This window comes from Manacus vitellinus, unplaced genomic scaffold, assembly GCF_001715985.3.
Source record: "Manacus vitellinus isolate BGI_N305 unplaced genomic scaffold, ASM171598v3 scaffold_4_pilon, whole genome shotgun sequence".
Lineage (NCBI taxonomy): Eukaryota > Metazoa > Chordata > Aves > Passeriformes > Pipridae > Manacus > Manacus vitellinus.
The window spans coordinates 12,902,462-12,929,693 of record NW_021940604.1 but is presented as its reverse complement, the minus strand read 5'-3'; the positions used below and the strand labels follow the sequence as shown (position 1 = coordinate 12,929,693).

The window sequence follows — 27,232 nt, the reverse complement described above, 5'->3', positions numbered from 1 at the left end:
AGTTTTATGTCTGGCTGTTAGGACAGTGCAAATAGTTCTAAAGTGCTTTTAGCTTAAATATGTGTTATTTGTGTATTAAAGAGTATTAAAGGAGAAAATGTGCATTAGAAATCAGTAGGTAATGTAAGCTTCAAATGCTAGCCTTCCAAGTGCTCCCAAATATGTTAACACATTTATTTGTTTTCTATACTGTTGTGTAATAAACCTCTTACAAATAACAGCCTAAATGACCACATCAATTAAGAGAAGTTTGCTGTACAAAAATATTGACAAATACACAAAATTAAGAAAAGTTAAAATGTGTCCTTTTTCTAGTTGCTCTCAGTTGTTCCTGCAACAAGTAAATTAAGAAGTAGAAAATATTTAAAAGTTTGGTTTTGTTTTAATTAGCTGTGTGTAAATTTTAAGCATGGATCGAAGATCTCATCAAGGTGTTGACCCTGCTGTGAGTTGGAAGATTCATGTGTGGATCTGAGGATGTGTTGTAGCCAACTTCCTCTCCTGATAAATATATTTGTGACAATATGTGAGGTGGAGGGGATGAGGGAAAGATGGCAGTAGTGAGATTGTGAATTTAACGGTGCCCTTTCACCTGTGGCATCTGTTGCCACCATCTGTTCTGTTTCTCTGCTTATCTTCTCATGTATGATACCAGACTGGGAGCTCTGAAAAGGGGACAAAGGGTCACTTTAGTCAAAGTATGATGAATGCTGCTTAGAAGTCCCCAGGCAGCAATCAGAAGGATACGTGTGGTCTTTTGCCTGGCAAAGAGGAAGATGCAACAGGATACTACAAATGTGATTAATCTCCTGCAAGGAAGTTTTCCTGACTGAGTCTGTATCCAGGATAAATAGTGTGTTGTGACAAAAACTATAGTGAAAATAAAATTCAGAAACTCGGTCACCCTTAGAGAATATCCATTTGGTGGAGCTTCCTGATTTCAAGTAGCTTTGCAGCTACTGTTTAGAAGTCCATTCTTCATAAAACTCAGCAAGCAGGAATATGTAAAAATTTTGGCAACCAAGAGTAGACTTCAGTAAGAGAACAATGGGATACATTAAGGGAAAATAACTGGTCTTTTCAATAAACATTTTCAGCTTTTCTAATAAATCTACTCTGTTTGGGCAGCAGCTTTTTAGTTCTTGGCAAGCTTGTAGGATGTTCTGTAGCAAAGACAAGAATTTGGAAAATCTCAGGGGGCAAGCCTGGCTTCAGACTATGACAGCTGGTAATGTATGAATCTAAAAATGGTGTGCGTATTGTATAAAAGTTTATTATGAGCAGCATGATTTGTGGAGATCAGAATTTTATAAAAAGAGATAATTTTTTTAAACAGATGAATGTCAGTTCTGTGCAAAATATTTCTTTTGACAGAAGTTGTGTGATTTATAATATGACTCATTCTGTACATGAAATATTTTGGTTAAAGAAATCACTTTTACGTGTGAAACATTTCATTCCAACTCAGTGTTGATAATAATATGAAAGAAGAGTTGCTGTAAAGTTTCTTTTCACCATCTTTTTTATTTAATCGTTGTCAGAAATTTGAAATAGGATGGAGCTAAAATTGAGGATCTAAATCAGAACTTTGCTAAAAAAATCTGTTTGCAGAAAATGCAGTATATATTAAAAAACCCACAAGCCCTGTGTGGGCATCCATGCTACATTCAGCAGGTGGGCTTGGCTAAAGTAATAAAAATTCATAACAGAAGTTGAAACAATGAAAATATTTTTTGAGTGTTTGGAAAGTGAAACCTTTTTTTTTCCCCTCTCAGAAGGATGTATTTAGTCAAAATTCACTCTAAAAAGTAACTTTTAAAACTTTTTAAACTGGTCATGACACACAGAAAAAAAATGTTGTTTTACTCAGAACTAGTTTTGCTTGGTTAAGATTTTGCTAAGAAAGCTAAAAGCTATTTATGTTCACATCCAAACAACTCTGCATATCATCCCATTTTTACGATCACTGCAGGGGTACTGGGCCTAGGATTGCCCAGCATATGGGCAACTGAAAATTCAGAATGCTGAGTTGGCACATATGTTACTGGATATCCTCTAGAAATAACCATATTTTATTTCTGAAAAGCTAGGACTGTTAGAAAAATTAGCTTCTTACTTGTTACGTTTTTTCATTTTCTGTGTGGTGTTCACCATATTTGTGTAGCTTCCAAAATATAATAGTGCATGTGAAGGGAATGCTTCAGAATATCCACACAATAATGTAAATCACAAGTGAAGGTCTATCCTTGTAGAAGTCAATGCAAATTTTGTGACTCATATCAATAATTAGGATTTCATGCAGGAGTGCCAGAGTCATCTTGATTTTTGTGACTCAGCCACCATACCTGATTTATTATTTTTCAGTAACGTATCCGAATTCAAGATTCCGTTCCACATTTGTGGAATGGTAAAACACTTTGGCAATGAGGTGAGAAGTCTCTGAATTCTGTTTAAAACAATTAAAAGTGTAACTAAAATATCTACCTTTGTTCTACACTGAGAAGACAGATCTGTAAGTTTGCGTTCTCAAAATTCAAGAGATCTTATCACCAGTGTCTTTTGACCACAGTGTAGTTATTTGGTATTCACGAGAGGAGCAGCTTAATATCCTTTATTATCATTTTGAATTCCTTGCACATTTAAAATTTCCATAGAAGGCAATCATAATTTTATATGCAGTTAAAAAAGTAGGACCAGGACTATAAATGTAGGTGACTTCTTTTTCTAATTTAGTTTAAATAAATTATGCTAAACATAATCCTAACAGATATTTCCAGAACAAATTTTACTTGCCTTACTAATGCAAAGTTTCTGTTGAGAATTGGGCACCAATAAGAGCAGCATTTGCTTAGCCATAAATCTTTGAAAAATCTTCTGATACACAGCAGGTAATTTCAGAGATAAAGAAAGAGAAAATGAGAGAGAAAAAATTGTATCCATTTCTCTGCCTTCTATTTGGAGATAATTAAGTTCAGGGGTTCTGAAGCAACATTGACTGTGTTACAGGATGTCCTCCACACCAGAAAATGAAATTAACCAGTCATTGCTGTATTAAGTGAAAATGAATTAGTTGCAGACAAAACACTGTACTTCCATTAGTCATGTCAAGATGCAAATGGAAAGATATATATCTTTGTATAAATGTTCAAAGATAAAAAATATAATTAAATTCACTATGGAAGCAAACTAATTAAATTCACTATTATGCAACAGATACTCTCTTAAGTATATGATATTTGGCTTACAAGAGTACGCAGTAGGTTCTTTATCTGCATTTTGTCTATGATGATAGGAGAATTTTATTTTTCTTAATCTGAGGTGCCTGGATTCAGGCAGTGACTCAGGAAGACATCTGTATTTATGCTTAATACACACAGTCCATCTAAATCTCACTGGCTGTGAGTTTACCTTTGTTTTAACAATGTTCCCCTGAGGAGTATAGTGTGCAATCTGATCTCACAATTTTGTGACTGTCCATCAGGATGGTTCGAATAAGACCACTTTTGCCCAATGACTAGAACTGAAACAAAAGTTTTGCTTTACATATTTTCAAGGAATTTCATTAATTAGTGTCAAAGCAACCTTCACTGAACATTTGTTTTAATTTCTGAAATGTACCTACTAACAGAAAACACTTAAAAATCACCTGCTAATTAAATTGATTTTATTTAGTTTTTTTGCTGTTGAATTCTGAGAATGCAAGATGGGTGAGTGGTAGTGATGTGCACAACCTGCTGTACAAGAGGTGAACTCCTGCACAACTTGTAAAACAATCATGGTCAGTGTGTTTGCCCCGTAGAGCTTACAGTCTATCATGTACATCTTCAGCTACTCTTCAGTCATACAGTCATAGAATTGTTTAGATTGGAAAAGACCTGTAAGGTCATCCAACCACGAGTCCAGCTAGTAACCGAACACTGCCAAGTCCACCAGTAAACCATGTCCATAAGTGCCATATCTTCATGTCTTTTGCATACCTCCGGGGCTGGTGACTCAACAACCTCCCTGGATAGTCTGTTCCAATGCTTGACAACTTGCTTGGTGATGAAATTTTTCATAATATCCAATCTAAACCTCCACTGGTGCAACCTGGGGCCTTTTCCTCTCATCCTGTCACTTGTTACCTGGGAGAAGAGACCCAGCTTCCTACAACCTCCTTTCAGGTAGCTGTAGAGAGCTCTGAGCCTCCTTTTCTCCAGGATTAAATCCCCAGCTCCCTCAGTCGCTTTGCATAAGGCTTATGCTTCAGGACTCCATTCATGCCTATTGATGGCAGCTGGGAGTAGAAGGCTATAAGAAACAGAATTTACTGCTGTAAGAGAATTTCATAAGAACTGGATTAATCCCAGATTTTAGATTGGCTTTAAGAACACATTTGAAGAGAGAATATTTAAAAAAATAATCAAAGAAACATTTTCACTTAATTGGGGAAGCTTGGAGAAGAGGAGACAGGGGAGACCTCATTGCAGTCTCCAGTATCCTCATGAGGGGAAGCAGAGGGGCAATTACTGATCTGTTTACTCTTGTGACCGGTGACAGGACTCAAGGAAACAGCATGAAGCTGCGTTGGATATCAGGAAAAAGTGCTTCATCCAGAGGGTGGTCAAGCACTGGAACAGTCTCCCCAGGGAAGTGGTCACAGCACCAAGCCTGTCTGAGCTCAAGAAGTGTTTGGACAACACGCTCAGGTACATGGTGTGATTCTTGGGATGGTCCTATGCAGGGCCAGGAGTTGGACTCAGTGATCCTTGTGGGTCCCTTCCAACTCAGGATATTCTATGATTCTGTAATTCAGCATTTGTAGGATTTATTCTGTATGTTAAAGTGCTCTATGACATAGTGCAAAGCATGGGTTTCTTTTTAATTTTGTGTAGAGAAAGAACACAATGTTTACTGAGCAGTTGAATATTAAATGTAGAACGTGAAGTGATTCCTATGAATAAGACTGTGTCTAGGGGACAGCTTCAATGTTTCAGCGAGGCGGACTATTTAGGGAAAAAAGTCTTATATAATTTACTTATTCTGTTAATGTGTTTATTTTCTATTTGTGTAAGCAAATCAGTTTTGAATGTGTGGTATATTCAGTAATGTAGCACTTGTGTAATCATTTGATGATCATTTGATTCTAAGTCCACAAATTGAATCTGCAGCTGACAGAGACAGCTTTTGAATAAACTATTGCTGCTGCCTATATGTCATAGCAATATTTTATAATAAATAATGTTTTCTATGCAGATTTATGATACATTATTCTTTTTTCGTCTCCACTGTAATTTTCTACAGGAAAGCTTTTCAGAAGGTCACAAGTGGGCTGTGAACTTCAAGGAAGCATGTTTTCAAAAAGCAAAATTGCAAGGCTTTATAATTAGAAAGATCCTTACAGCGAAAGACTAGTAAATCTTTGATAGTAACTTTGCTAACAAAGCAATTGCTAAAAAAAGCAATTTCTGAATTGATAGGCTTGTTTTTTATACACACAACACACATCTTATATTTGGTTGCTATATAAAGCCTACCATGATTTAAAGGAGGAACTACCGAATTTGGGCATTTAACATATTTTAAATCTTCTTTTTATGTACAAGTCAAAACCCCAAGCAGGCTGGACTGCTGAAATAAAGAGTGGAAAATGCAAAAAATTTGTCCCAAAATAATGACAGGATGATCCCTATGAACACATTAGGGAAGTGAACAATATGACCTGCGGATTCTTGTCTGAAATGGTTTTCCTTCTTTTCCCATCAGCAAAGACTGTTAGGCAGTAAAACCCTATAGATTCACAGACAACAAAGATGTGAATTCATCAGTTAAAATCTTCTCTGAAAATATTAAAACCCAATTCTTTATAAGGTTGAAGTATGCAGAGAATAAAGCAGAAACAAGGAAGGAACAGCTGCCTAGGGAAACACTTATAACTTAATTACGTGGTGATTAGTAGATAGGAATTTGAAGAGGGTGTTGTAGGGTCAGAAATAAAGAGCCATGGTGCAGTTAAGAGATGGAATTTGGGAGGTTCTAATGCTCAAATGCTTAAAGATGAACCTTTTTGTAATTGCAGGTTCAGACCCGAAGGGTAAAAGTGTCAAAAACTTCAGTTTTCAAAATTTTGCCCTGAGCTTTTTTATGCATTAATTGTTCCATAAAAAGGAAATGGATATTCAACCTTTAAAAGTGTTTTAAATTCTAGTGGTGATAATCTGATGATGTAATTTTTATAGCTATATTCCTGGAACATTACTGTGTTATGATATTAACTAAGAGTAGGTTCTGGTATGCTGGGATCTGGTTATGACTTTGCAGGTAAGAAACATGAGCCAGTACTTTTTAGCTCAGAACAGCAGCTCCTTCTTACCCCTTCTATGAGTCAGTAGAGTAAACAAGTATTTGTCACTTTCCCATGACTAACATTGGTCCTTGGGAATTGGCGCTTGGTGGATGTAATCTACTTATATTATCCATGAAATTAAGGTTCTTAACAACTGAACTGTAATACAACCACATGTTCAAAAGAAAAGGATAAGAATAAAGATGTAGAAGAATAAAGATGTTGTGAATACTATATGCCTATTGCAGCCTATACAAGTCTAAACCTATAAATCCTTCCCCAAAACACAGGTTGAGTTCCTGTCTGCCCTTCCTTTGTCTTGTTTTTACTGCCCCTGTTCTTTTTAAAGCAATATGTTTCTGTGATAACAGTTTCAATGAACTACATGAAGCTGATGTGGGGCATATGGTTAATCAGTGGTGAATCAGGGATGCAAATGGTGTACAGCACTCATTGTGAAGGAATGGGAACTGATAAATGTAGCCTGCACTTCAGAGGATCAGAACAGGATTGGATTAATCAGCATAGTGTGTATTAGGAGGAGGCCAGGGCAAGCCCAATTCAATTGAATTTCAGCATGTCTCAGCTCTCCAAGCCAGAGTGTCTGTAATTAAATTAAAAAATCAATGTTAATGCTCAGCTGGGTCACACAGCTCAAAACAGAAGATAATCAGGAAGTGCTGGAAAATTGAATGTTTCATAGAAATATTCTGTGGGCTGTACTGCACTTCATCAATGTTCTTCAGTAATCCTTTTCAGAACTAGTACTACATGACGGCGTAATGCAATTAGAACTATTTGTCACTATGCTTATTTGCGAGTGTAACAACAACAGAATAGAACAAGGAAGAAGTAGGATGCTTAAACATGCATGAATTGCAGTATCATTCATGGATTGCAAGTTACCAAGCTAGAAAAAAATGGTATCTCATCTTTTGGCCACCTCTCAGAGCTTTCGGAACTTGAAGCTTTTAAAGTGACATGAATGTCCTAGCAGTTACAAAAGCAGTTTAGGTGACACCATGGAATTGCATGATCTATATCATACCTCAAATGGAAAGAAAATTAGAATCTTCTTACAGATGCTGATCCTCTGTGAGCAGGATCACACTGGATATTTATGGCACCAGGGGATGATGATGATGTCATTAACATCTGTTAATGATTAATGGCCAGTTGGAGCAAGTCCAGAGGAGGGCCACAAAGATGATCAGAGGGCTGGAGCACATCTCCTATGAAGACAGGCTGAGAGAGCTGGGGTTGTTCAACCGGGAGAAGAGAAAGTTCCAGGCAGACATTACCTAAAGGGGGCCTACAAGAGAGCTGGACAGGGACTTTTTACAAGATCATGTAGTGATAGGACAAGGCAAAATGGCTTTCAACTGACAGAGGGTAGGTTTAGATTGGATATAAGGAAGAAATTATTCACTGAGGGTGGTGAGGCACCCTCAGGTTGTTCAGAGAAGTTGTAGAAGTTGTAGATGCCCCTCCCTGGAAGTGTTCAAGACTGGGTTGGATGGGGCTTTGAGCAACCTGATCTACTGGAATGTGTCCTTGTCCATGGCAGGGAGGTTGTAACTAGAAGATCTTTAAGGTCCCTTCCAACCCAAACCCTTCTATGATGATAACATGAACACTCTTAAATCACATTTCTGCAATTATTTCAGTATAAGTGAGAATATTTCACCAAGAAAGGTTCTACATTCAAGTGAGTCTTCTTTGGTAAAACCTGTGAGCTGGAGAATCAATAATTCCTTCCAGGCTAATTTAGGGATTATTTAGGAATCTGTCCCACTAGTCCCAAAGCAAGGGGCATTTTGGTTTAACACATCTAGGTTTGTCATCTTAAGGTTCTGCCCTGGCTCCATATAATGTGCACACACAAACTTCTTGTAAAATGGGTAATTTTATTTTCTTTCTCAGATGGAGATTTTTCATGTGAAAAATCTAAACACAGTTTCCAGCCAATCTGAAGTGCTGGGGGTGTTCATGGTTGCAATTTGCAGCAGGATCCTTCAAAGATCTTGAATAAAACATTGCAACATATAGAAATTTGCCACTAAGAACAACAACAAAAATACTAACATGATCTATCCTGTTTTTTGACAGTACAGACATTATATTTCAAATTATGTAGTAGGCATTTTATTTTTAGATCTTTCTTTTCTGAATTTAGCTTTTGAGGACTACAGCAGAGATGTTGTGAGTGCCCTCTGTTCTGACCCATTCTTTCACCCACTCAGCAACTCAGTTGTGAAAAATTGCCAAAGGCCTGTGTTGAACCTTTTCTCAAACTTGCAGCTATTTGAAAGCTAGAAGCGTCAGAATTGGCTGGAATCCAGAATGCTCTTGGTTGGGATGTGCCTCCCTTACAACCACACCCTGGAATGTCAAGGCAGCCTGAGAAGCCTCATGCATGTGTACCAGGGAAATGCAGGCACGTTTGCACTGGAGTCAGCTGGCATAAGTGTCTGAGGCTGAGTGGCTTATGAACCACTCAGAGTACTGTGTACTTCCCTGTTCGGTGGTGGCTGTGCTAATTGGCTATACTGAATGAGCATAGAGCAGTCCGTGACTTCTGTGAGGACTGCAGCAAGCCTTCTTGTTTCTTGCTGGTGTCTTAGAGATGGTCTAGGATAACAAAAACTGAAGAGTAAATGGGAAGTCTAAATGAGAAGCCTAAACGAAGCACCTGTGAAGTGATCATTTTGACCTCTGGGCAGGTGATGGTTGATCCTTTCTATAGGAAGAAGAACAGTGTAATGTGAAAGGAAAAGGAGAATCTTGTTCTGTAAAATCTTGTCCTCCAGCTGAACTTGGAGGATGTGATCAGCTGCCAAATCTGCCAGAAGCTGCAAGTGTATCTGACTAGTTAACTCCCACAGACCTTACATATTTCCTACAAATTAAACAGTTGTCATAACCAGATGCTTTTTTTACCTTCCCTTTTGATTTCATTCTCATGTCATGTTTTTTCATTGCTTGCATAGGTATCTTTGTCAGTTTGATTCTTCCTTGCTTCATAGTATGTTTGCATTTATTATCTTAATTTTTTTGGCATTTACATTGGTTAAATTACATTCTGTCTCTGACATTCCAAGCTATTTGCGCATAGTTACGTGATCTGGTTCATCTTTCTGCATGCTCCTCTACCTCTTTATTCACTTTGGGTGGTCCTCGATGTTTGCAGCTCTATCGGCCGGTATTTCAAATGTCAAGCTCAGTTCATGTTGTACAGAACTCTTTCCTTTTGATATTTGCTCTGCTAATTCTAGGGCACAGTTTTAGTAAAAAATAACAGTTATCCTTTTTCTTTGTCAGATATCTGGCTTAATGTGGTGTTGCTGCACTTTTTTCATTGCTGTGAACAAGTAATAATTACTTTATTCACATTTTAGTCCCATAATGAACTTCAACTCATGTATAAATATATATATACACACCCACTAATCCAGCTATCTAACCTATTTACTTTACCCAAGGTTTTCTAGGAAGCACCTTTTCTGCAGAATCAAAGCCCTTGAGGCTTTCATAAGAAAGTGAAAGAGATTAGTACCTGCCTTCAGAGTTGACACGTTATGACAGTATCTCACACAACTGGAAACTGGTTACAGTTCAGGCGTGCTCTGGTTGGCACTAACTTCACTAACCTGGATAGTCCCAACTGTGTCATGGTTTCTGTTGTATTTTAAGGTTGCCTCTTACTCCATACTTACATTGACATTGCTGCCATATTTCCTCTAGGAGGAACAAGCATTGAACTGTGACCTTTAAACAGAACTGTGAGAAAAGATGAATCGTAAATAAGCATTTGTTTAAAAGTGTTCTATATATTTTCTATGAATTTTAGTGAATGCCTTCAAGTATGTGTGGATAATTTTAGTTTTGTTTTTGCTTGTTGGTTTAACTGTCTAAATAAATCTGTTTGAAGTAATTTGGTAACACATTGCTAACCTTCTACTGAAAAGTTAATTAACTGGTGACATTGTATTTCACTCTTTCCCCTACACTCTGAACTGAAAACTATGGTGAACTGCTGACACCTTCTTGCTGCTCAACATTTTCAATTTAGTCTTCCTCTCCCCATTTCTTCGTCCTGCTTTTCTTACACAGAACGGATAGTTTTGCAGTAATTTCTTAAAAAAAAAAGTAACCCATACTGTATCTGTTGTCACTTGGTAGTCTGATGAGTTTTACTGACCCTTACTTTCTTTTCTCCTCAGCAATGCATTCAGAAATTGGGCTAAAGGTTTAGACATACCAAACTGACTGATACCTACAAATGCTCTGTGATTAGCTGAGAAGACTCTAAAGCCATAAATGTAATTTTTATACTAACTGATTATATAATTTGACTATATATTTTTTGTCTTCTTGACTTTGAACTTCTTGTTGAAATAATCTCTTAGTTGTTTATACTGTCTATATTTGCGTGACAGATCAACAGTTTTTAACAAGGTGCCAAATAATTGTAGTTATGGATTAATTTTAGTTTAATTGTGCCTAATTTGGAAGTGCTTGATTCTGAACATTATGCTGGCTTTGTGTAAGTCAGGAGGATATTCATTAAAATAAACTGATATTTATCTCTTTAATTAACAATTACTATATCCAAACTAAGGCAAAGTAAGTAAAATATTAATATCGTAAGGTGCTATAGCAATAATGAATGTGAGGACCTCGAGGGGCAAAAAAAATTACTGCAAGTCATTTGTGAATAAATTGCAACCTATAATACCTGCTAATAATAGTTTACATCTCCCCTAAAATTAAAATGTTACCCAGTATCAGTCTATGTTGACATCTGTCATGATCACACGAGTCAACCGAAGTCATGTTTTAAAATACATGGGCAATTGCAGGGTAGTTCAAATATGTTAAAACACAGATGTATAGACTTTACAAATGAGGGCACTGAAAATTCACAACCCATTAAATAAGCTAGTATGCTATCAGCAGTGCATTCATTATTAGGTCTTTAACTGGGGCACTCTTTATCATTCCTCATGCGCTAGGAATATTCTAATTTTTCTAAGGTCTGGTAGCCGACTGTTCCACAAGGTTTCTTAGGAACCCAGTCTAATGGAAAAACTGAATGGAGATGGTTTTCTGCAAATTAGCAGGACAGGCATGTGCTGATTCCTGGATGCAAAGTGAAATAAGATCAACTCTGCTGTATTTCAGAGGACTTGGTAATATGGACGAGCTATTTATATTTGAAATGCAAGGCAACAATATGGAATGTAAGTGTCTGAGTTGAGGGAGGCAGACCTTTTAAGGGTCACAAGTTTTGTGCTGTATGTGAAGTCCCCTATGTGAACAACACCTGGACATTTTGTAAGCAAGTAGAAGCAAGGAGGTAGCAGTTATTCTGCTCTATTTAACTTCATGTACTACAAAGGAATTGTTTGGCTATAACCCCCAATGCTGTACACAGATGGTTCATGGTAAAAGAAAAAAGGGATTTACTATGCAAGTCATGTAGCTTAAGATACAATTCCATAAATGTGGCCCACAGTATTTCAGCATGTCTTTCTCTTAGCATCTCACTACCCATAGGTTACTTGGCTCCCAGCCGATTCTTCCTATTTGTAGTATCCTTAGTTTTGGTGTTACAGCACAAAGAGAGTGGTTTATTATAATGCAAGTGATAAAGGAGTTGATTAAAAGTACATAAGAAATTGTTTGTGAGGGATAATTTACATAACAGTAATGATATTAAGCCTTCATATTGACATTTCTATTGTTTTATGCATGTGAAATATTAATTTATGTCTTGAAACTGCTGCTCTTCTGTGTACTTTGTAAAAAGCCGAGTAGCAGTGTGGATGCTTACAGGTTCTACTGATGCCCCCATGTGGATGTCTGGATAGATCATTTTAGTCTGCTGAAGACATAACTGAGGTTTACTGTTAATTTAATAATAATTTATTTCTGTGTCATCCATTAGTGGGCAAAAAAGTGTGACTGTGGTATACCAAAAGTATTTTTGAACTATGCTTTCCATTCTCTAAGAAATAGTGCTTGACTATCCCTTTTTTGTATCAAGCATTTGAAACTATTGTTGACATATTGGAAATAGCATCACACTAACCAGTTTACTTATTTTTGTGGGATTCTTGAGACCCAAGAACGTTTTCGTTCCATTAATATCCTAATGGCTGTGATATAACAGTGGCCTAATTAGTTTACTAACATAGAATAACCTAAACATCATACACTGGTTTTTCTCCCCTTGTGGATTAATATAATGATATTGTAACTGACAGTCCAGCTGTACCCCTGAATCACTGAAAATTAGTATTAAGATACTGGAATTGTCTATAAATGTGACAGCTTGGGTACTGTGACCTTACTAATTACAGCAACAGAGACCTTAGGAGGGGGTGATTTGTCTTGCGTCTTGGCTGGGTAGGTTAACTTGTACAAGGCCTTTAGTTTAAAAGACATCCTAATACTGACCCATGTTTTCAGTGTTCCTTAGATCGTAGTCATCAAAGGAGATTTTGGAATGTAATTACAGATCTGATGAGCATAATGATAGCATAGGGTCCCAGCTGTTCTTCTTGGCCATACAAACACTCTTAACCGTGTGGCTGAGGAGCTCAGGGAACTCAAATTCTAGTTCTTCTTCGAAAGATCCCCTGTATGGACTTTACTAAAGACATGGGAAAAAGTCTCCTGCTGGTAGAGAGGCCTGGCACACAAGACACCTCAATTCCCAGACAAGTGACTTGGCCACTAAATTAAAACTACGCTGCCAGGCTTGATGAACTGGTAGCAGGGTTGTTTGTGACTTTAACATTTACTTTTTGGTCCTAGGTCCTTAAGTTCTGCTAAGCTGGGCACTTAACATTATTTTTGTACGTCTGTCATGCACTGAGATTTTCAAATACAAGTACACAATGTAGATACCTAAGTACTATTCAGAGTTAGACTCTTGCATTATTTGTGTTTGAAAAAATTGGTCCTAGGTCTCTTGACAGCAGAGCATGCTAATGCCTGCTGCTTTGAGTTTGCACATTTTATATAGAACAAGAAGTATTTTTTAGGTCAGGGGGAAAGTGCTGCTCAGACTTCTTAGTTGTAAGTAGATTTGATTTCATATCTAAGGTGTGTATTACTTAAACCTTCTTTGAAATACCTACTTCATTTTTTTCCTGATACTATTTGATTTTACAGTAACTGGACTTATATACACGGGGAAATTACAGTTGTTAGAACCTGCTAAATAACTTGATCAACTGAGCATGTAGTGCAGATATGGACATTTGTTTGGTCTCATGACAGCTGGTCACTGCCTATATTAAGTGTATGTCCAAGCTGGAGATTTTGCCTCTGATCAAATCAAGTAACATATTGCTAGTTCAGCTAGATGATGTGAGTGTAAATGGTAGCCAGATCACTCCAGCATTGCTTGTGCTTATACCTCAACACCAAGTGTCTCTCACTGTTTTATTCAAAATTTCAGGTGTAAAGAACCAGCAATCCTAGTACTTGAAAATTAAGATATTTTCTTACCTTTTTACTCTTGTTTTGTGTTTGTTTTTTATTAGGAAACAGTTTATCTGGCACACTGGGCCCTGGAGTGTTTAGTCATGCTTTTCCTTTGCAGGAAATGACAGATAACATGTCTTTTACTCTACGTTTACACATTCAGTCTTTCAGAAGCATCTAGAGACCTTTATAAAATTTGTTTCATGACTTGTGGTTGATAACTGGTCAGTACTCTGATCTGCATTGTGTGAGCTTGCTTCAGAATTCACATTAGTTCTATGAATTTTGGATTTCAGTTCTAGGTTGCTGGGCTATAGTATTATCTCAAAGTGTTCAGTTTCTTAGTTTTAAAAGAAGCTCCTTTTTATTCTTAGTAAAGTCTAAAAAATAAAAAACGAAAAAAGCAAGCTAGAATAAATGCATAAAGATCCACATGCTTCTTTTACACATTTTAAATTAGATTGTGGTCATAAACTGATTATTTTCAATAAAATGCTTTACTTTCTGTTTATACTGAAAGCAGACAGATTGCATGGCATAGAAGGTTTTAAATAGTCTAGTTATTTCACCTGTAGATGTATATAACCCAGGCTCTTTTCTATTTACAGAATATGAACACTTACAATGCGAATGGACAAATGTATCTAAAACAATTATGAATCCTTGGCTAAACAGCCGGTATCTGCTTCCATTTGTAGTACTGATTTTCACTAGAAAATGGGTTTACACAAACTAAAGTGCTAAAATAGCTTAGAAACAGATTTTGTCACTTCAGTTTTAAAGGACAGTTATCGCCTTGCTCAGTTTAGGCTAAAAAAACCCTAGCTGTTTTTTAGTAGAAAAGCTCAGGCAAACTGGAGAATGCAAGCAAATAAAACCAGCAGTAAAGCCTCATATATCCAGCTTTTATTTTCCTGTGTGCATATTGTTTGGGCTTTTTTTCTTCTAGGAAGAAAATTAAAACACTTTATTAATCAATCACCTTTTAAACAACTTTTATTCAAATCTTATAAAGCTACTTCCCATTTTTTGTTTCCCCTTTCTTTTTTTAGCTCCTTCTTTCTTTTTGTTGTAGTTCTGTAATATATTTTGGAAAAAGACATGACATATCTGTGCATAAGAAGTGAAAATTTCTGTGCATAAGTAAAGAAGTTACTGGTGCACACTTCTGAAAACAAGTTACATCTCTAAATTTACTAATTAATAAATACATTGGATACAGAGGTTATGTAGGCATTCCACAAATAAATACGTCCAGTGCCTGAGATCTTGTGTTTCTTTAGAGCATCATGTAGGACTTTAACTAAGATGGTCCAGCTAGAGAGAGCAGGACAGCTGGGAATTCAGGACATCAGGTGTTTTGTGACCTGAGAATATGTTTGGTTCACTGTATAGTGATAGGGAAGCTGTTCCAGACATACAAGACGTGGCACCAACCTCATTTTGCATGAGTTTTACGTTGATAAAATCCATGAACTTCTGTAGACTCACATCTGATTTATTGCAGTGTGCCAGTAGACATTGAAGATGGAACAAATTTAAAAGTGAGTTCAACTGGGTCAAGCAAAAGCTGGCAGACCAAATCTAGGCCAAGTCATAGAGCAGTATCTTGAAAACAAAATATAGAAACTCAGGTTCCTTCTCTCTCTCTTTGATGTCTGCTCTGTGCTTTTATGAGTAGCTAACGAGCTCTGTGTAATGCTGCCAATATTGAATGTTGCTGATTTTGCACAGAATTACAATATATGACCCACTGAAAGGATCAGGCTGAAGGAGAAATAATAGCAAAGAGGATAAAGCAGCTCAGGCATTCATCTTTATGCAGTATTGCTGGATGTTCACCTTACATTTGACCTTGGCATAATAGTTGGAATAATTAATGTATATGGCAGATAGTGTAAATGATGAAGACATTCAAAAGGGGTTTTTTTTCTCTGTGATTTAAAGTACGCAGTCACAGCATTCCCTGAATCTGGTAGCAGGTATCCTTGCTTCCCTTACAATTATATTTATCATTATTTCTAAGGTTACAAGTTTTAGTTCATATTTTCTAGTTATTGGTTGATTATTGCAAGTTAGTTTAGAGCTAAAGAAAAGCCCAGGTGATTTCAAAAAATAACTTTCACATTAATAAAATATGAAGAAAGGACGTTTGCAGACTGAAGCAAGTTCAGCGTGGAGTGCCTACGGAGGCCAGGATCTGAAGCTCTCGCCTGGGAAAAGGGTGAGCTGAGTGAGGGCTGGGTCAGCCCTGGAGAAGGGGCGGCTTCAGGAGGACTGAGCAACAGCCCCCCAGTACCTACAGAGGGGTGATCAGGCTGCTTGTTAAACTGCTAAATAAAAACGTAAATTGAGATGAGTTTTTCTGTTTCTTGTGAAACTGCCCTCTGTTTGGCTGTTGCTGTATTCCGTCTATCAGAATGGTTAATCCCTTTGGGCCTATAAAGTTGCAAATTTTTGCCTTTGGAATAGAACAGATTGTACCAGATGACAACCTCTATGCACAGATAACATTGATATGTATATACTGTACATCAGAAGAAAGTATAAATGTGTTAAATAGAGCTTAATATTGATTTGTTTACTCGGTTATGTCATCAGTTCTCATTTTATCATTTGCATTCTTAATTATGGGAAATATTTTGTGAGTAAACAGTCTTTTGCGCACCTTCTTTATTTCTAGGACTCTAGGGTTATCAAGGGGAAAGGAAACTTTCCCCAATGTTAAAATGTGTCCTCTTGTTAAAATTTGAAATTGAGTCACTTGAATGATAATGAGTCAAGTACTGATGGGAAATAAATTTCCTAATAAGCTGAAATAGTAAAATAGGAAAAGCTACAGTAATATAAATGAGGTTCTGTCACACTTACTTCTTACTGCTTCTTACTGCAGTAACTTTAGTTACTTTTAGTTCTTTACTGAAACAGAGGAGCTCAACTTTTCAGAAAGTTTTACATAGAGTTAAACTACAGGGAAATAGCATGTACAGTTCAGATAATTTCATATAATTTTCAGTAATTTTTCAAAGAATAAATGAGAAAAAAAATATTTATGCAAGCAAGAGTATCCTGCAAAGATTTTAAGTGGTAAGGGATACAGAAATGTATTTGGAATAAAACATAATATTAAAGAAATACAGTTCTGGTATTCTTTAGTTTGCTTCCCATCTTCGTTGTGAAGAATTTAAATTAAGTGTAAGATCTCAATAGAATTTAAATCATTATGTATTCAGAAGACTAAGTTGTAGGTAGAAGTAATAACTTATATAGTACCAAATAGTTGAAAAAAATTAGATAAGCTTTCAGGCACCTAATATAGAAATCGCAAGCTTTAAAACTTACTACAAGTTGAGAGCTGATAATAATTTGTGAGAGATTAATTAAATTTTTAATAGATCATCTCTGAAAAAAAAGTTACTCAACAGCAGTACAGTTAAGGAGATGCTAGTCATTAGGAAGGGAAGAGGGGTATTAAGGTGGTGGTCTCTTAGGTGAAAGAGAAAAAGAAATAGTTTGTAGTTTGTAGAACCAGAAGTTAATTGGAGCCACTAAAACATGCTATGGAATCCATTTCTTCTGTTGAGTCTGTGTTCTTGTACACACATCTTTCAGATTTTCCTAAGCTGCCTAGCATTAGAGCTGTTGTCCAAATAGCAGCTTTTGCCTCAGTTGCTGTTAAAACAGAAATATGCAGTCTGTAATAGATTCTTGCAGTCGACACATCTCTTCTATCTGGGTTTATCAATCAGTGAATCAGCTGGGCTCAAATCCCTTGAAATCTTATCACATCAATTTTGTCATTTGCTTAGCTTCCAAAGGATAACTGGGTATTACTTCTGTAGACAATTTCTAGCTTCAGAAGGACTCTGAGTCGCTCCTTTTCTCTGCCATCCCCCCCCCTCCCCCCGGGGATGTGTTGAGACTGTTCAAGTTGCTCTGTGCTCTGCGGGTACTTTAGCAAGTCCTCAGGTCAGCTGCTTCCTGCCTCCCTTCCTTTCTCTAGGCTGGCAGATATGTCTGTATGTCAGTCACGTGTCTGTCAAGTCAGATATGAGTGATGGTGATGGCATAAATACACCATATTTCTGTCTGGTCATCAGTGGTACCTTGATGTACTGGTAAAAGAGAAGGACTACAGTTTGTCTATGATAATTTACCTAGGCCTTACTTTGTCTCACAGAGTGAATCTACCATTTCTTTGTTGGTTTGTTTGACCTTCTGACTTGGTTAGGAAAATACCTCATACTTTGCTTAGCAATGTCTAGTGGTTACTCACAAAAAAATTGTTTGTGAAAATTAATTTTCTTTATAATATCCTATCTTTGAGCATCTGAGCAACCTTTTCACATATGGAAAGGTGATAAAAGAGAAACCCTTCCAGCCTCTCTGGCAGCCTTGGCCTGGATAGCCAGTGTAATGTAAGGAAAAAGCAGATGTCATTCCGTTACCCATTTTTGAATCATGTCTACAAATTTCCTGCATGAATTTATTCCTCTGGCTCTGGTATTCTTTCTTAGATGGGCTGCAGCCCCTCTCATGGGTCCTTACCTACACATACTTTTACAAATGTTACTGTATTGGGTTTGTGTGGCAAGGTTTTGGTAGTGGGAGGGTTACAGGGGTGGTTTCTGTGAGAAACTTATGGATGCTTCTCCTATGTCTCCAAGATGGACCCACTGCTGGCCAAGGCCAAGCCCATCAGCAGCTATTGTAGTGCCTCTGAGATAATGGATTTGAGAAGGGAAAAAAAATAGTCCTCAGTGACCCCAAGATCACTGAGGAAGGAGGGGTAGGAGGTGCTCCAGGCACTGGAGGAGAGATTCCCCTGCATCCTGTGAAGAAGACTATGGTGAGGCAGGCTGTCCTCCCTGCAGCCCATGGAGGTCCATGGGAGAGCAAATATCCACCTGCAGCCCCTGGAGGACCCCATACTGAAGGAGGCTGTGACTCTCTGGGAAGACTGTGATGGAGCAGGCTCCTGGCAGGACCTGTGAACCCATGGAAAGATAAGACTTGTGACCTCATGGTGGTCACTGCTGGAGCAGTCTGTACCTTAAAGACAGTACCCTGTGGGAGGATCCCCATGCTGGAGCAGGGAAAGAGTGTGAGGAGTCCTCCCCCTGAGGAGGAAGCAGCGGCAGAGAAGATGTGGGTTGAAGTGACTGCAACCTCCATTCCGCATCCTCCTGCACTGCTGTGGGGAGGAGGTAAAGAATTCAGGAATGAAGCTGAGCCCACGAAGAAGGGAGGAGTGTGGGGGAGATGCTTTTAAGATCTTGTTTTAATTTTGATTATCCTACAAAGATTTATTTGGTAATAATTTAAACTAATTTCCTCAAGTTGAGTCAGTTTTCCTCGTGATGGCCATAGATGAGTGATCTCTCCCTGTCCTGATCTCTACCCACAGGTCTTTTGTTATTTTCTCCCCCCCCCATCCAGCTCAGGAGGGCAGTGACAGAGCAGTTTTGATGGGCACCTGGCATTCCCCACCACAGTTATCCAGGTCTTTCCCTTTGTCTCCATTTCTCTGTCTTTGCTGCATGACTCACTACCAGTAGTATCTGCTGAGGGGTCTGTCCTTTCTTTGTGCTTAGGGGCCACATAACAACCATCTGCTGCTGGATTTTTTTTAAGGCATCTCCAGATCCAGAGGACTGAGCTTAGCCTATCTCCTGGATGAGAGTTGAGGTACATCTTGCTAGTGGTCTAAAGTGGTTACAGCTGAAGTGTCAAGAGCCATTCTCTGTGCAAACAATGCCAAGAGAGGGAGAGTGAGCAGGAGCTGCTTCACAGGATCTCTGCCAGGATGGGCTTTCTTTGACACCAGCCCTGCCAGCCACTCAAAGATAATTCAGAGCCGCTCTATAACAACAGCACAAAGCAAAGTGAAGCTAAATGTAGAGGTAAATATGGGCCGCTGCTTCTTTCAAGACTAAAGCCCTAAGCTGTCCAGGCCTTTGGACCTGATGTTCTTGCTGAAGATGAAACAAATGGAGCAGTCACAAGGTTAGAGAATTGTTCAAAGTTTATTCTTCAAAAGGACCTTGGCAGCTGTGGTGCTTTTGTATCAGTGAGACAGTTATATTTTATAAAATGAATTACAGGCCTGTCCCTTTTTTTTGGGAAATGCATTCCATTTTACCATTATTTGCTTCCTTGCAGAGCCAGCATGTATCATTCACAGTGTCACTAAAGAGATGCTGTCTGAGCTCTTAGCATAATCTTTATTTATCTCTGAGTAAAAGTGTTCTAAGTCTTTGCTTGTTTAGAAGTTTGAATTCAGACTTCAGGGTAAAACTAAACGTAATCACTGTGCTAAGTTAAATAAGAGAAGCAGCATTTAATGAGCAGCACTTATTATGGCTGTTATGTGACAAAACTAACAGGTTTGCAGAATAAATGTATCTACAATGCCTTTTTATAATAAATATGATACTTTCTAAAAATGGTTTCCATCTTAATAGGCACTTCATTGTAATTGGCTTCTGTAAAGCTGTCAGCATGAAGTGAAATCATCTCACACCAATACTTCTGTTAACATCTTTGATTTTATTAGATGCAGAAGAGATCAAAATTCAGCTGCTAGTATATTATTAAGTAGCTTATAAGCCTAACCAACCTTGTGGCTTATTTCAAGTTATAATTTACAAACCTGGTTGTGATTTTTACAGTGAAAGAAAAATTTAGTAATATTGATGTGAACTCAAGAAATAGGAAAGATACTCTTTCTGTGTATAATATATGTTTCTATATTGTAGCAGCTGGACTTTTTCCTCCCTTGTGCCCAATTTCTGGTGTAGGTAAAATTAACAGAGGAACAGCATGTTCCCCTGAAATCACAGAATCATAGAATGGTTTGGAAGACAGACATGTGCCGTGAGAGATCTTGCTTCCTCTCTTACTTTCAGACATCTCAATTTCTGTCCTTCAAGTAATAATGTAATTGAGTTGTGGTTTTCCAGTTTTTGCAAAATTTGCAGATGAGAACTTTCCACAGAAAGACACCCCAAGATGTAATTTTTAAGTATGTTTTTATTGGCTCTACTTTTCAGAGTTAGGGGGGAGTTCTTGCTAGAGGTATTTTTAAAATATTTAGCAAGAAGATGGGAGTTTATTCTGTTCACTCTTTGGTGCAATTCAGGTAGCTGTGATAAGCATAGTATAGTACACAAAATAACAAATCCTGCCAACAGGCACAGTGAGAACTTAGTGCTAAACTGCTCTACCAGTGCAGTTCCTTGGTAGACCCGAAAATGAGCAGATAGGTTCATGCGTGCCTGTAAAATACCACATGAATATGGAAACTCCTTGTCCCACACAAAGGTCTGGGAACTGGAAAAGATTAATGGAACAAACTAAATTATAGCTGTATGATTATTGATTTCAGTAAAGATATGCCATAATTAATTAATTTCACAGAGAAAGCTAATTACATTTAATTGAGTTGTGACAAAATACAAAAGCTTTTATAATGGCTAAGTCCTATTTATTTCTGTCCAGACATTCAAAACATTGTTTTACAGAATAATGATCTTTTGTTTTGGCAGAAACCCATAAACATGTAAGGAAATAAGAAAGTTTTAAAGACTATCAGTGTCGAATAACTTTCTTTGGGGGATTTTAAAATTGTTATCGTAAAAAAAAAGGCTTTTAATGAAGCATTCAATACATTAATTTGCACTGAACTATGGAATTTTCCCACACAGCATTAAAAAGGGAAATTAATTGCAAAGGCTAAGAATTCCCAGGGAGTTTGTGAACATGAAACCTGACACTACAAGTAAAATTTCTGAGATTTTTGGAATAAGGCTATGAATTTCTCTTTCAGAAATTCAGAAAATGCTGTATATGTAGCATCCTAGGCCTTTTTCAAATCCTTCCTTTTTAAAGACCTTTCTTACAGAGAAAGAAGAAGTGCTCTGTCCTTTAATTATGATGGTGCTAGGAGTGAGTTCAGGTTGTCTGTCTGTCATCTGAATTGCTGTTTAGCAGATAATAACACTAGGGTTTTTTTTTTCTGGATTAGTCCTTCCAGTTGGCCTCCTATCTCAAATTCCCTGTTAATTTTATAATCAATTTCATATTTGGTGGGTTGGACTGATTGCTGTTTGTAGATGTGCTTATGTGACACCTGCTTGTGAGAGCGTCCAAGTAAGGAATCTGTTTCTCATACCATGAGAGACCTAATTGGGTTTTTTTAATGGGTGTACTGCTAACATTTAAAACAAAAGAAAAAATCTGAGATGCGGTGAAAATCAGTGCCTGTAAATTGCAAGCAGTCACCAGTTTGCTTTACCTCCACCTTTCAGTGTCTCATGTTATTCACCCAGTCTCACTTTAGTTTTGCTTCTTAAACCATCCCTGGCTTTGACATAGCCTTTTCCTCTGCAAAAGTCTGTCAGCCTTCCTTTATCTCTGAGCAAAATAACACTACCAAAGAGGACATAATTTTTTAATACCTGGATTACAGTATCTTAATTTTACTCTACGACATTATCTCTCATTACTTCTAATATTAAATAATTAAGCTCAGGAACTATTTTTAAGTCTAAGATGCCTTGTAAAATAAAATACAATTGTCTTGAACTGTGTTGTTTTATTTGTTACTCTTGCTCATAAAAAATTACCGAACATGACTTTCTCTTTTAAATCCTTGCTTGTTAATCTTTCTTATGTGATAGACAAGCAAGTGTGAAAGTAAGTCTTGAATGAAATAAAATTTCCTAATAAAAATAAGAAAATTCGAATTCATTTGAAATTTATGGTGATTTCTTGTCTGATAAACTAAACTGAGGTTCTTGATTTGTAGTCTAAGAGGAACAACAAGGGGAATAAAAAGATTTAGATATGAGAGGATCAGCTTTATTAGTAAAGGCAAAAATGATTCTGTAGTTGAGATTCAGGCAATCTGAATAGACTTATTAAAAGCTTATTTAAATGCTGGAATAAATATGTATGAATATATGCCAAAATCTATCAGGAAAGCTCTCTTAAAAGGGATATGTAGAATGAACTGTATTCACAGTCACTGTGCATCACTAGTTTTAAAAGGAACTAACTAAAATGCTAAAATTATCAACAAGGTCATAATATATTATTGACTTTGCTGCAGACCAGTGCAGAGATAAATTATCTGTTAAGACTTATGAATATTTTCATCTTTAGTCCTGATATATCACCACTAAGAGCACTAGATTTATGTTACTGTCTGTATCACTGATGGAAGCTTTGTTACCTGTATTTACAGTGAAAAAAGTCTTCTGGAATGCCGTGTGAATCTCAAAACTGCTACTATGTCACAACTAGATTAAGCTATAGTAGTAGCTTTTTAAAAGTCAGGAATATTTTAATTATCAAGAAATTTGCATATTAACAAAATGCTATTTATATTTGCCGAGACAACCTTTGCCTCACTATTTCTGCTTTTTTTTCTTTTTTTTTCCAGGGCACAATATAGAAGTATGATAGCAACCGGAGGAGTCATAACAGGACTGGCTGCCTTAAAAAGGCAAGACTCTGCCAGATCTCAGCAACATGTAAATCTTGCCACAGCACCAGCTTCTGAGGAGAAAAAACCAGTTAGACGCCGGCCCAGGACAGATGTAGTAATTGTCAGAGGCAAAATCCGTCTTTATTCTCCGTCAGGTTTCTTTCTTGTTTTGGGAGTGCTTATTGCATTCTTTGGAATTGCAATGGCCATCCTTGGATACTGGCCCCAAAAGGAACAGCTTTTAGGATCTGAAGATAATCTATCTGTAAATGAAACCCAAATCCTGAGAAACCAAGGAAGCATTTTACTTCGCTTCTTTGAACAGCATGTACACTCAGATAAGATGAAAATGCTGGGCCCTTTTACTATGGGCATTGGAATCTTCATTTTTATTTGTGCAAATGCCATTCTGCATGAAAACCGTGACAAAGAAACAAAAATAATACACATGAGAGACATATACTCCACTGTAATAGACATCCACACCCTGAGGATCAGAGAACAAAAGCAGCTGAGTGGTGCCTTCACTGGCTTGTTGGGGGAAGGAGAACTCAGGCACAGTGGGAGCTCATGTGCATCACATCTGGCTGCGAACACGGTTGCGCCTTTCTCTGGCTTCAAGAGTAATCTTAGAATGGATAGTTCTGCTGAAGAAGATGAGATTACTCTAAATGAAGAAAGAACCACTAGTAGTAGCCTCCTGCCACCTCTGCTGACTGAACAATCTGGTTCAGTCTTTGGACTTTACCCTCACTCCAGCAAGGCTTCAGATGACAAAAGCACTAATTCTATAAAGTGTGAAACAAAATCCATTGTATCATCTTCTATTAGTGCTTTCACACTGCCAGTAATTAAACTGAATAACTGTGTTATTGATGAGCCCAGTATAGACAACATAACTGAGGACTCAGAGATCGCTAGGGGTCAGTCTAGAAATCTGTCAATGGATTCTCTGGCCATTCCACTAACTGATACCAATGAATCCTACAGACCAGCCGTTCCCATGCTGCCACGACACAATTCATTTGTGGACACTCCATCTGATCAGTTCAAATCTTCTATGACTCTTGGACCAAGCACAGGAAAGCTTTTATCTCCTGGTGCTGCCAGGAAACAGTTCGGTTCCAACACATCTTTGCATCTTTTGTCTTCTCATTCTAAGTCCTTGGACTTGGACAGGGGTCCATCTATGCTCACTGTCCAAGCTGAACAAAGGAAACACCCCAGCTGGCCCAGACTGGATCGAAGCAACAGTAAAGGATACATGAAGCTAGAAAACAAAGAGGATCCAATGGATAGGTTACTTGTGCCACAAGCAGCAGTCAAGAAAGACTTTACTAATAAGGAAAAGCTTCTTATGATATCAAGATCTCATAATAATTTGAGTTTTGAACATGATGAGTTTTTGAGTAACAACCTGAAGCGAGGAACTTCTGAAACAAGATTTTAATATTTAAATTACAATTTAGAAGATGTCATACAGTATTTTTTAAAAAAGCATTTTGACAAGTGTTTCCTTTTCAGTGAGACTGTACCAGCCTGTTTTTAACCAAATGCTTAATAGCCCATTAAAATTGGCTTGTGCAAACAGAAATCTTCACCTTTGTAATGTTGGGTTTCTTGTTGTAGTAACATACAGCTGCAATACTGTACATTATCATTGCTCAGACAGTTTTGTTATGACTGATTCAAATTATTCCCAAATCATTATTTCTTTTGTTCTATATAAGCATGTTACTTTTTATCACTTTGACTCCAGGAGACTGCATTAGGAAAAAAAGTTCAATTTACTTACTTGCAAGTTGTCTTTCTTTAAAGACTGCAAGAGTCTGAAAACACAGCTTGTGGTCTAGAATGGGAAGGGACCAGGAGCACATACTGGAATTGTCAAATCCAAGCCTTTATTCCTGGGTGTCTTCTTTCATATGCAGTACGTCTTGAACTGCAGTCTTGCCACTGTCATTATAAGAAACTTGTTTACATATTGGGGTAGGTGGATAGAAAAGAGTGGATATAATTAAAACAATTTTTTGTGAATTCATTGTAGTTGATCGAGCTGAATACCGGTGTTGTGAATTGTTAACTATGCTTCGTACAATAATCTTTCTACATCCATTGTAACTTAATCACGTAATTCTGGAAAAGCATATATAAAGTAAGAAATCTGAAAATTCAGTTCTCTACACCACTTTGATTGGCAGCGGTTTTAAAATCAGGATAGAAAGATTCAATTAAAATCATAGGAACATGATGAATGCTGACTGGATTTTAGAAACGATGTATAATAAGATGATATTGGGGCATGCATCTGAAGACAATAATGGAAAATTAATATATTGCCTCTTATTACTATAGCAAGAAGCTAAATAACTAGATCTCTATGTTCAAAATACTGACACAAAACACACAATTCAGTATGTGTACTAATATTTTAAAAAAACCTCTTGCCTAAAATTTTGATTTATATATTTCACATAAATATTGGTGTAATGGTTCACTGAAGGTTTAGCTGTGGCAATTTGCATTACAAGATTTTCCAAAAGGAAGCGACATTTACAACAATGTTTTTCTCAGCAAAGCAGGCTTCACAGTTGACAGTTGTAGGCTATTGCTAAAGAGAAGGAGAATTTGAATGTGCAATATCAGAAGGTTTTCATGTATTTCATTAAGGTATTTAGGCCGTGGCCCTGCCTTGACACCGTGCTAGAGAATGTCACTTCAAGCTGCTAGGCTTACCTAACAGGATGTTGGTCTTGGTTGAATTTGATATATTCACTTAACCTAAATACTCAGGAATTATTTTTAATGGCTTTTCCCAAAAAGAATCAAACTTTTTAAAGTGTCGTTGTTCCTCAATTACTTTGGCTATGAAAGATCAAAGATAAAAATGCCCTCTCCCTTTTTTAAATATTCTGCTCCATATTTCAACTGTGCAATGTTTATATATCAGGAGCATTACTTGCTCAGTGAGTTGAGGCGTAGTGTTAACTGTTAGAACCTCAAGCCTATATATTGTAACAGAGTTGGCTAAATATTTTGCTATGAAGCTTTTAATAACTTTCTGGTTTGTGTTCTTAAGACATTTGCTATTTTTTGCAATAAAATGTCTATCTACACATATCTGTTTTAAGACCTATTTTTTCCTCTATGATCTCAAATCTTACATATCAAAGTATAATTAGGTATCATAGCATTGTATATACCATTGTACTTAATTTTTTAGCCTGCCACTTCTTATTTTGTCATGACTAATTTCAGGAACATGCCTGCACATGTAAAGGCTGAATGGTTTTTTTACCCATGTAATGTGAAATATATTCAAAGTGGTTTTGATACAGGGAATTTTTGTATGGAAAGAACATCCCATTCTTTTTAGTTTGGCAGTAAGTATTCTCATAAAAATAGAAAACACTATAAAAGACATTAATGATGCAAGCATTTTATTTCCTTAATAGCTACATTAAAAGATAGCTTAAAATACTGTTTTTCACATACTATCATATGTGAGAATGATGGTCCCTTTGTAAGTATAGCAGGGCATGAGCTTTTAACATAGATAACAGGTAGAGAAAAATGTACCGATTTAAAAATTTAAAATTAAAAAAAATTACCGAGGTAAAGCTACCAACTTAAGGAGTCAAAATAGCACCATGCAAAGAAACTCTGTGGTTGACAGACCAACTACAAAAATATTCCCCAATTACCCTAAAAGGTAGGCTTTCATGCAGATAATCACAGCACTGTTGAGGTTGAAAAGGACCTCTGCAGGTCATCTTGTCCAGCCCCCCTGCTTAAGCAGGGCCCCAGGACCATGTCGAGATGGTTTCTGTGTAACCCCAAAGAGGGAGACCCCATAACCTCCCTGGGCAACCTGTGCCAGTTCTGGGTCACCCTCACAATGAGAGAGATTTTCTGATGTT

General features: G+C 37.2%; 1 protein-coding gene across 1 annotated transcript; it reads left to right on the top strand.

Annotated features, from left to right (window-relative positions):
* Positions 1–4,645: 4,645 nt before the first annotated feature.
* On the top strand, positions 4,646–26,419 carry TMEM200A (transmembrane protein 200A). The gene is made up of 2 exons (XM_018077834.1): positions 4,646–4,688; positions 23,268–26,419. Exon 2 carries the CDS (start codon positions 23,284–23,286, stop codon positions 24,760–24,762), a length of 1,479 nt encoding a protein of 492 aa, XP_017933323.1. The 5' UTR covers positions 4,646–4,688; positions 23,268–23,283; the 3' UTR covers positions 24,763–26,419.
* Positions 26,420–27,232: the final 813 nt, after the last annotated feature.

Coding starts and splice junctions, on each gene's coding strand:
- TMEM200A (XM_018077834.1), top strand. CDS start 23,284: ATGATAGCAACCGGAGGAGTCATAACAGGACTGGCTGCCTTAAAAAGG.